The following is an 11,254-nucleotide window of genomic DNA, read 5'->3' as shown; positions in this document are numbered from 1 at the left end:
CACACACACTCAGTCAGTGAGGAACATGTGACCACATATATACACACTTGTTTTGGAAGTAATATCTGAACAGCTAGAAACCAACAACTGACTATAAACAACCCTCAAAAGAATGATGTCCATTCTGCAAGAATTTAGCAACAACAGCAAACAACCCAAAATGCATTTGTGACTTCTTGACAAATACGTGTTGCCCAACAGGAAGCCAGAACAAACCAGAAGCCCAACAGACTGGAAGAGCAGTGCCACCACGATGAGGAAGGTACACTGCTTTGACTGGCCAAATATTTGAATTCACACTGACACCAGGTGGCAGTATTGCTCACCTCCACCTCTTCAATTCTGGGTGTGAGCAGGGAAGTCGAGGGAGCGCATAACCTCATGAATCTTCAGAATCTGGATTCTTTCATATCCTGCAGAAGGTAAGACTCCACCTCTTGGCACCTCACACTGTCTCACCTCATTACTCCGGCTCAAAAAATGTTCTTGATTCATTTTTAATTTTGCTGGGGAAATAATTGCTTTTACTGCTTTGTATCTGGATCACAAGATGTTAAAGTTTTGAGGTGGATTTTGACAAGTGGAGAAAGAAATAAGACTCGTTGGTGCCGGTGAGTTTGCAACTCTTCATGGACAGGACGCCGGTCCAACCCAGGTTACATTCCCAGCCAAGGCTGGTACCCATTTACAGATTGGTAGTCTGAGACTATACAGATTAAAGGCCTGATTTACTAAAGATTACATGTGTAAAAACATGCACAAACTCTGTTGCACCACTCTAACATCAATAACTATGTGACAAGCAGGTCTCTGAGGTCCTCAGACCAGAACCTGCTGGTTCTACCAAGGTCAAGACTGTGTTTCTCAAATTACTATAACGCACTTTGTGATTTTTATCTTGTAAGGCGCTATACATATAAAACTTTCTTGCTTAGGATTGCAAAATAGCACATACTGACCATTTAACACGTTTACCTTCATGAATATACAATTTAGTGTGTGTCCACCCGAGTGCGCAAAAGTGTGGGATGTGAATTTAGTACTCGCATTAAGATTTATGGAGATTTTTTGTGTTCTGACTGCAGCCTGAATGTTGCATATTTGTAACCTGGGTCGCCTATTCCTAAAAGTCCTCAAAAATGTCTGTTGTGGCTTTGTCAAAATTCAAGATGGTGCCTAAAATGGCCGCTGTTTCACTTTTTTTTTTTTTTTTTTTTTGCTTGTTTGTTTTTACCGCAACAAACATTGTTAGTTTGTTTTGCTCAGAAATAAGATGGTTTTGACCATGTAAAATGCAGTGAGCAAATTAATAAAAACAGTAACTGATAAGACTATAATATTTTAATGTTTGCAGTGAGGAAAAATATTCTTTTGCAGTGGGTTAGTGACAAGTCTCCTTCTGTTTGTGGCTGGCGTAAAATGATTTTTGATCTTCTCCCTTTACTTCTCCAATATTATACATGATAATAAAGACCAGTTTCACAGAACATGGCGTCCTTTTTTGGATTATATTTGATTGGGCTCCTCTTTGGCTTTATTAAAAGGACTGTGATGCACCTGAAGGACAGCTATGAATGGGATGGACATCTGGACAATCAGAATATGGCATACTGCAGTATGGCATATATATAGTTTTTTTTTCTCTCTCTCTCTCTAAGTTTTTGTTTATTTAGAAACAATTTATGTTGTATGGGAAAAAAGAAAATCCCAATAAAAACAATGAAAACAAACAAAATGAATGAAGGAGTTAATTCCCTCCAGTTTAATGTGATAAACAATAATTGTTATCATATTGTTTCATAAGGATTAAATCTGCGGGTGTTTCCATTTTATTTAGGCATGATATGTGAAGGGCAGGTTGCCATAACCTGCATCTTGACATCAAGGATCCCAAAAAAGGAAAAAGCCCAAATTTCCAGCAATATGTCAACTGTTTAAATTGACTTTCTGACATGAAGGTTGTGGGACCCAAATGCAAAAACTGACAAGACAGTGGAGGGAAATGGAAGGGCTAAAAAAAAAAGCAGGGATTCAGTACACAGTTAGACAGTCAAAGATGAAGAGGTACAGGTAGTTGGCAGGCAAAGTCGTTGTCAAAAAGGCAAGCTCAGATCTTTACACAGGCAGACAATGTACGTGATCAGTAGCAAGGCAAGGTCACAAAAACAGAACAGGGTTGGTACATGGCAAGACAAGGCAGAGCTATGACAAAGGCTGGTACGAGGACTGTGAAAATCAACAAACTGGTGAGGCTCAAGTGAAAACAGAGGACTTAAAAAAACAAGGGTGGAAATGACGAATGTGAGAACAGGTGTGTCAGAAGAATCAGGAAGGGGGCGTGGCATACAGAAGAAACAGGGAAGTTCAGTTAGGCGTGACTAAGTGCAAAAAGACTGAACAGCAAAAGCCAAAAGATAATCTTGATGAAGAGAAAAAACCCAGAAAGGACAAAATATAGAGACAAATGAAAACAGAGAAAAAAACAACAGTGAACAACATAACATGCCAACGGAAAGAAATGACCAAAAACGAATAAATGTTAAGGTGAACAGACCAGCCAGAAAATAAAAGACTAAGACAAAACTAGAACGGAACTGACCATGGCTAAAGAATAAAAACTAACAAGAACAAAATGACACAACAACCTATAGACTGAATAGAAAACAAACCCAGACTACAGAATAACAGATAATGCCAAAAAATGACTGAACAGAAAAATAAGTGATAAACAGAAACAACCCCAAGAGACAAAAGTATGCTTCACAGGAAAAGCCCGACTAAAGCATAACAAACAAATAATGCAATCAGTGACTAAAGCATAATACAAGAAATGAGATAAACAGAACCAAAGACTGAAGTGACTAAGGTAACAATTAAATGAAAACAATATGGCAAAACAGCTACTAAGACCAAACTACACAATCACTGACAGAAGACCACAAATAAACGAATGATGAACAGAAAACAAAACCAATGATAACATGGGAATGACAAGAATACAAATACAGATGTACTGAACAAGAAAGCAGAAATCAGTACAAAACGTATGACAGGAAGCCCATCAAGGGCAGGATAATGACACTTTCCTCTTCGAAAATGAGGTTGAGGTCAGACTTTGAGGTAAAATGTTTTTCCATCCGGTTTGTTTTTGTGATAGCTGAGTGTGTCTTTATTGTGTGTGGATTGCTTTTTGTAGAAGTGATTCTTGGATTTTTATGTAACAAAATCCTGACATTGTATAATGAGTCAACAGCACAAAGTATATCTCACAAAAAAGATAATTTTTCATCATTTTGACGAAACACACAAACCACTTTTAAAGATGTGAGGTTACAATACACATGCTTATGATTCTGCAGTTGTTTTCTATTCCACGAAATGTATAAATCCCATATTCCACGTGGAAGCTTTTGTCAGTGTTTGCAATTTCAGTGTAAAATTCATGTTATTTATCCATAACTCATCAAAATTTCCTGACTCTAACTTTGAACATGTCTCTAAGTATTTTTTTCTCTGTTTTATTGCCTTGTTTGATTTTTACATATTCCAAATGATTTACGTTTAAAAAGCCAGTTTCGTTAACAGAGAAAAATTGACATTTGCACATGAATTTTGTCTCTTCCAACTTCCTGTCAGGTTAATTGTTTCCTCCAACATGTTCCGCCTCCTGAAGTCCCTGACAGCTCTGATCCTGCTGGGAACAGGTAGAACATCGGATTTATTACTGTAATTACTAAAATAATAATTTAAAAAAAAAAGATGGAAGGACTTATTTTGACAATCTAAAGGGCGGACAGTGCAAGTGATAAATCTTTGATAGCCACACCTACCTTGTGTGCTGATTGTCCAGATGGTAAATTCAAACAACTTCAGTGAGCATGGAAAATAACAATGACCTGAAATTTATTCTTAAAGTTTACAATAAAAATGTTCATGTGGCCGTCACCTTACAGTGTTCACAAAACTATTGTCCTTTAAGTTTTAACATTTTTAAATTGCTTTGTTCAACATTATTATTGTCAGCAGTACATGTAATGAGCTTCTGGGATCACTTGTAGTCATGTAAGGTGTTTTTTGTTTGTTTGTTTTTTAGGTACATGTCAGGTGATAACTAAGTCTGGACTGATGGACATCAGCTCCTGTCCCATCACCTTTTATGGACAGAGATATGAGCGGCTATTGGTGAGTAGGAAGAAACATCCTTCTGTTTTTCCCATGATTTGACTTTTCATATTCAGTTTTGATCCAACCAGTTTAATGTTCTGGTAGAAAAAGTGTTTGTAAATATAACATGTTCATATATACTTACAAAACCCACGTGAAAGTCAGTTTCTATGCAGATGACATTATTTTGTTCTGTGACAAGAACACATAAAGACATGTTTTTCCTGTTGTAAAATAGTTACACATTTCACAGATTCCCAAACAGCTCAAACTATACTTTTGCTGTTTGAAATCTAAACAATCTGACTTCAAACTGTCACCAGGTTTGACATAACTGGTCACCACCAGGTTTGACATTGTCAACCTCATCCAAAAACTGGGTTTAAAATTTGTACCTATCATTTAAACATTACATTCCTAGTTTGTGTGTAAAATAAAGAAAAACAATTCTCTCTGCTAGTGTTCATACTGGCTAGCCAGCTCACATAAACTAATATCTGTGTTGTGCTGGAGGATAAATGGTGCCCAAACTAAACTGATGGTGTTTGCAGTCGGTTATCAGCAAATACCGATTAGTAGAAATTCACAAATGGCAAGTAATTGTTGGCCATGAAGTATCTGAGATAGTTAGCCAGTTAGCCTAGCCTAACTGTTGGCTCTCCAAGCCAGCTAGCTAACACAAGCCTTTTTAAAAATGTCTTATTTGAAGTCTTCCTGGATTAATGACAACATTATATAGTGAATTTAACTTTTCTTAAATAATCCAATTGTAGAAACCTGTTTTTGCTCATGACTTTGTGCATCCAAGCTATGTATATCGTAGATGTTGTCTGTCATGTATGTATGTAAATTTCTCTGTAGTTACATTTTGCAGGACTGTCTGACTAAAAGTTTTAATTTACTTTATATTTTTATATTTCTGCTTAATTTAAAAGGTGAACACCACACATGACGCATTTACTGTTTGTTTCACCGGCCATGTCAAACCTGGAACTACAGGGGACTGTATTGTGGTACCTCGAGTAACCGGAGACTCTTTTCAGTCTGACATCAGGACTGACTTTTTCCGTCTTGGATCACCACTGCACCAGCAGGTGCCAACCGTTAAAACTGAAGGAACATGTTTCATAGATGTAGCGATGGGTTCCACGTCAGAAACGGAGGTCTGAACTGTTGAAGCGCTTGTTCAAAAACCTGTGTGAGGTAGCATCCTCATGGTGTCTCTCTTTGTCTCAGATTTTCTTAACTTTATTCAACTTTGGAACACAAGCAGTCATGTGGCTCATGAAAACAATTGACCACCCTAATGGTGTCCTGGTGAGTATTTCTAACACTTATCTAACAAAATAAGAATTATTTCAGCTGTAACTAGCAAAACATTCATTAGAAAGTAGGTAAAAAAAATGTTTAATAAAAAGGAGACCAGTGCAGAGACATGAAATCACTTATACCCCGTGATTGACCTTATCAGCTGGACCTTATCCGCCAAGAAGGAAGCCATCATGCTTGTACCTCCTCGTCGGTCTTACAGGGCTGTACCTCTACCGTCGATTGGTAGATCAGGTCACAGTTGGGGTTTTTGAAGGTGCCTGCTACCACTTGTTCATTTAGAGAATGGTTATTAGAGGAGTGAGTCTCAGAGGGACTGTTTGAATGCAATGCACAGAGTGGGATGTGCTGTTGGAGTCGGTGACAGGACAAAATCCCAACTCATTACAAAAGTGGACAAAATCCCAGTCTCATGAATAAATATGAAATATAATCAAGTTGGGGTTTGTGTACTACATTAATGTAGGGTTTAAGTGAAATGGGACTTTGGAATGAGACTGGGATTTTGTCCATTTTTGTAATAAGGGGTTGGGATATTGTCCACTGGGATATTGTCTGTTGGGATTTTGTCATGGATCCATTGGAGTCACAGGAAAATGACATGGCCATGAACATTGACGATAAAGTGGATATGATTCTGTGCTGCCTGTAAAGACTATATGCTGTTTTCCAAATACTAAACCATGGGATAACTAGTGAAATTAAGAAGTTACTGTATCAGAAAAAGCAAGTGTTTAAGGATGGGGACAAAGAGGAGATGAGATCTGTACCAACATGACCTGAGGAGAATAAAGCAGGTGAAGGTGGATTAGAAAATCAAGATGGAAAGAAATCTGCGGCAGAATAACATGAAAGAAGTGTGGAGAGGGATGAGGAACATTACTGGCTAGAACAGGGGTGGCCAAGTTCGGTCCTCGAGAGCCACATTCCTGACACTCTTAGTTGTCTCCCTGCTCCAACACACCTGAATCCAATGAAAGACTCGTTATCAGACTTTTAATGAGCCTTTCATTGGATTCAGGTGTGTTGGAGCAGGGAGACAACTAGGAGTGTCAGGAATGTGGCTCTCGAGGACCGAACTTGGCCACCCCTGGGCTAGAAGAACAGGAATATCCAGGCTATGGAGGTAGATGTAGATAAAGCCAATGACTTCAACCTGCTTTCTAAAAGGTTTGGGTTCATCCTGCTTCATCTGGGACACCCTCATCTACTCTCCCTCCCACCACCACCACCTCTGTACCTAGCCAGCCTCCCTCCCCCTTGTTTTTAAAGGGCTTAAAGGGCCGTGTTCAGGGAAAGCAGTGGGTCCGGATGGGGTATATCCAAGAATGTCGAAGGACTGTGAAGCTCAATTAGCCGAACCTCTACAGAACCTCTTTAATGTGAGTCTGCAGATGGAGAGAGTCCCAGTGATGTGAAAAACATCTTGTCTTGTACTAGTGCCCAAAGAAGGACATCTAGTGGAGATAAACAACTACAGACAATGGCATTGACATCACACATTATGAAATTACTAGAAAAGCTTCTCCTCCATTACATACGAGTAATGCCAGAGGTAACACTGGAATTCGATCCCCTTCAGTTTGCATACTAGAAACATACAGGAATGGAGGATGCTGTACTCTATATGGTACACCGGGTACCTATTTGGAGGAGTCTAGTTCCGATGTGAGGATTATGTTTTCTGACTGTTCCAGTGCGTTTAATACCATTCAGCCCCCTGTACTGACAAAGAAGCTTGAAAGTATGGGTGTGGCCCCCTCCTTAACTTCTTGGATTATGGATTATTTTACATCAAGACCACAGTTTGTGGGGTTGGGGACTGGTGTTTCAGAGATATTGGAGAGCAACACGGGGCCCCACAGGAGACTGTTTGAGCCTCAGGAAAAACTCCACCCTCTTGCCTCATACAGGCTCCTGAAGTAAACTGGAAAAGCCGGTTCAGAATCTAATTTCTTGCCAAGTAAGTTCACACATACAAGGACTTTAATCTGGTATTATCGATGCACAAAAAAAAAAAAACAGTTCTGTAAGAAGTAAGCATCAGATAAGCAAAACTATATTCACTGTTAAATAAATATAACGTAATGGAATGGGACTGTGCAAAAGAGGCGGTGGTTTGCCAGATGAAAATCCTTGGCAGAGTGGAGGAGGTTTGGTTTGTAGTTGGTGATCTGTCTGAGCCCTTTCAAACAGAAGTAGAGTCATTGGCTGAGAACTGATGTTGACATTTCTCAGCATCCAGTTTTTAGCTTCCCTAATCAGCTGTACTTTGACTCTTTCAACCTGACCTTGTCCCCACTCTTGAAGGTCCCGTCCTTCTGCAGTGTCAGCTGTCTTGAGTTAGAACTAAACCAGGGTTTGTCGTCGTTATACCTCACCGTGGTGCGTGATGGAAAGCAGCAGTCCTCACAGACGCGGATGTATGAGGTCACAGCATCTGGTTACTCATCCACTAGTTGACACTAGTTCAATATAGAACTTGACATACATTTGGCACAAATGTGACCCTTTATTGTTTCACTATTCATTCTCCGCCCACAGACTGTCTGTCAACTTCAGTGACATTGTGTTGCAGATGATTCTTTGAAAAATGTTCTCACTTTCTTTCCCTATTTCTTTGCTCTTTTTGAAAAACTCACCTTATGATGTCATAAAGCTCTAGTGATGAGGGCTGGTCAAAATAATTAGTACTTACCATCACTTTTAACTTGTGATTCTAACTTTATTTTTGCTTGTTCCTTTCCAGCTGGTTGATCTTCTGGTTAACGGTGAAACAATTCAGCAACTAAATATAAGTAACAATCATACAAAATCTGGGTCTTTTTATGATATTAGCGGATGCCGCTACTCAGGTTGGTAAATTCGTCTTTAGTGTTAATAGTTGATGTTTTAAAGTCATTATGTTTTAAGTGTTGACACATTTCAGGTGGAGTTCTCAGACCAAACACACTGCTGAGCCTGGAAAGGTGTTCTAGGGTAAACTGTGACGAAACCGCCGTCCTCCGCAGAATCCGCCTTTGTGACCCAACAGGGCACTGCCATGGCAACGGGTAAATATGTTTCTGTTTATGACAAAGGCAATATGATGAAGTTTGAAGGTGACTACACAGCCTCGGAGACAAAGACGACTTTATTTCTGGATGTTTGAACCAACAGATCCACTGTCAGTGCACGTTTTGACACTAATCTATAATTAATTGTGTAACAGGCAACAGGAAACCTTAGAAGGCTTTTGTATCACGAACAACTTTAAACAGGTAAAACTGGTCTGTGAAAGCAAAAACACAAGCAAAATGATATATATATATATATATATATATATATATATATATATATATATATATATATATATACACACACACACACACACACACACATATATATATATATATATATACACACACACACACACACACACACATATATATACATATGTATATATATATATATATATATACACATATATATATATATATATATATATATATATATATATATATATATATATATATATATATATATGTGTGTGTGTGTGTGTGTGTGTGTGTGTATATATGTATAATGGTGATTTTCTTTTAGTGATTTCAGTCTCATAGTTGCTCCTTTGAGGATCTTGCAGAATTCTTTTTGTTTTGTTTTTTTTTACCCAATATGTGGTGCCACAACATTGCATAAGAACATAGTTACAACGGAAATTTCTATGGCCTCAAACACTTTTTTGCAGTATTATCAGAGGATGGTGTAAAACTGCATTCACACACTTGTTTAAAAGACATTTCTTTTGGCTTATCTATTTTTTTATTGCTTTTTTATCGCAACGGGTTGATTTTACACTAGGTGCAACTCCACATTACAAGGACAATAAATACAGGTGGACTTGAAGCAGGAACCTTCTGTTTTGCAGCATATTAGGTGCTTGTGCCACCTGGTGGTGCTTAGAGAATCAACGTGCAGGCCTAATGGCTTCACGGACAAACTGATATTTTATTCAACTAGTTTTATTAATGTGCTACATCACAGTCTCAGAATTTCACTGGAGCTGTTATTGTCCTCATCGAGTGCCTCATGGAGTAGCGCCTGAAATGTCACCTTGCAACATTCTTTGAATGTAATCTGACAACATCCTATCACACCTTTTGTGACGTGTTTAAGATCACAGAAACATTTGGTTCTTCACTTCCATCAGATGCCTGCTGGAGACGATGTGCACTGTGATTGGACCCACAGTTATCGATATTCAGGGACAAGTGACCTCTGTCCAGGATTGCTGCGCGTATGAACTCCTGTCCCCATCATCACAGGGAGCTTTTCAGGTGGTTGCAAACTTCCACAACCATCATCGTGAAGATGCCACCGCAGTGGGTGGAGTCATTTTGCAACTGGATGAGCCACACGTTCATATTTATCTGGAACAAGGTGGGACAGTTTGGGTAAGACACTGTATTACATAGTCGATCTTGTTCTCCTCACTGAACATACTATATTGTTCTGAATTAAAATCAACCTTGAATATAAGACATCCCCTTATTTAAGTCTTTTTTTTTTTGCTTTTTGTTTTGCTTTTCTGGAGACCAGCTCTCTTTTTTTTTTAAAGAAACAATGCTTTTATTTGAAAATAATGCTTATGTAGCGGCTGCACTCTGCGTTGTGTTGTTATGACTCCGCCCATTCGCTCCCCTCGGGACGCGAACTCACAATCCTCGGCATGGGAGTCGGACTCTCTAACCAGAAGGCTAAAACCCAGGGCTCTGGCCTTGTGACCAGAGAATCCTTTTGAGCTGTTGGGAGTGAGGTTTACTAACTACATCTGCACAGCGACACTTGCTGGCTTCTGTTACACTTATGAAAGCATATTTTATGGGCAGCTCTTTATTTCATTTTCATTTTTAACCACATGTTGACACAGTGCTACTTTTAGGTCCATTATAAACTTTTCTGGCTGTCTTTTTGAGTTCACCATCTTTTAACATTACACTTGCACTGTATTTCATGGTTGCTTGAGAGTTGTTTGATAATTCTGCTGCATTTTAATCATGAGCTTCAAGTTATGCATCAGTTGCTGGTTAACTTACCCCACTTTTAAGTCACACTCTTTCAGACTGATCACTGTATCTGTCATATGTCACAAGCAAGAATCACTTAAAACACTTAGAAGCAGGAGAACCATTCAAAGAAGCACACTGGAACACTAGGATTAAGTGATGACGGTTGTTTAACCAGAAGAGATTCTTTACTGCACAAGAGCTGTTAAGCAAAATGTTAACATAAAAAGTCCTCAATTCTCAAAATTATAACTCAGGAGGGAAGACTTGAGGACATGGGGATGGAAAACAAAAATAGTCTCTTACTATTAAAACTGCTAATCAGAAGAACAAACACTGTAAACTCACAGTAAGTAGTCCAGAATTATCAGGCTCAGTCAGAGATGTTCTGACAAAGTTTCCCACAAACTGGTATAATTCTTATTGTTTGGCAAACAGTTATTATGCATAAGTGAGAATCTCAGGAAACATATCTATTGTAGAAATCACAAAGAACACAGAACTAGAAGCCAGGTTTCTATAGTGTGGCCACACCAACAAGTAAACCGACAAGGTGAACCAAAATAAAACCCCAAAAAGTGAACACATTCGCATGCTGCCAAAACTGAGAAAGACCATTCGGCTGCTCCAAGTGTGAGAAGCAACAGAGATTCCAATTAAATCAGAAGACAGAGGAGACCACAAGGAAGCCCTGAATATAAAATGATGGCTTTATT

At 38.7% G+C, this 11,254-nt stretch overlaps 1 protein-coding gene across 1 annotated transcript; it reads left to right on the top strand.

The window, feature by feature from the left end:
- The first annotated feature begins 474 nt into the window (after positions 1 to 474).
- LOC117504639 lies at positions 475 to 9,920 on the top strand. Its single transcript, XM_034164138.1, has 9 exons — positions 475 to 611; positions 3,637 to 3,704; positions 4,094 to 4,182; positions 5,100 to 5,327; positions 5,401 to 5,481; positions 8,243 to 8,348; positions 8,423 to 8,546; positions 8,705 to 8,753; positions 9,683 to 9,920. The coding sequence occupies exons 2-9, from the start codon at positions 3,656 to 3,658 to the stop codon at positions 9,773 to 9,775; spliced, it is 819 nt and encodes a 272-aa protein (XP_034020029.1). The 5' UTR covers positions 475 to 611; positions 3,637 to 3,655; the 3' UTR covers positions 9,776 to 9,920.
- The last annotated feature ends 1,334 nt before the right edge of the window (positions 9,921 to 11,254 follow it).

The sequence above is a fragment of the Thalassophryne amazonica genome, chromosome 23 (genome assembly GCF_902500255.1).
Source record: "Thalassophryne amazonica chromosome 23, fThaAma1.1, whole genome shotgun sequence".
Lineage (NCBI taxonomy): Eukaryota > Metazoa > Chordata > Actinopteri > Batrachoidiformes > Batrachoididae > Thalassophryne > Thalassophryne amazonica.
This window is presented reverse-complemented; position numbering and strand designations above follow the sequence as displayed.

Excerpts from the sequence above, each read along its gene's own strand:
- LOC117504639 (XM_034164138.1), top strand. The coding sequence starts at position 3,656 with ATGTTCCGCCTCCTGAAGTCCCTGACAGCTCTGATCCTGCTGGGAACA. Across the intron at positions 4,183-5,099 it reads AGAGATATGAGCGGCTATTG|GTGAACACCACACATGACGC; the intron begins GTGAGTAGGAAG and ends TTAATTTAAAAG. Across the intron at positions 8,754-9,682 it reads TCACGAACAACTTTAAACAG|ATGCCTGCTGGAGACGATGT; the intron begins GTAAAACTGGTC and ends CACTTCCATCAG.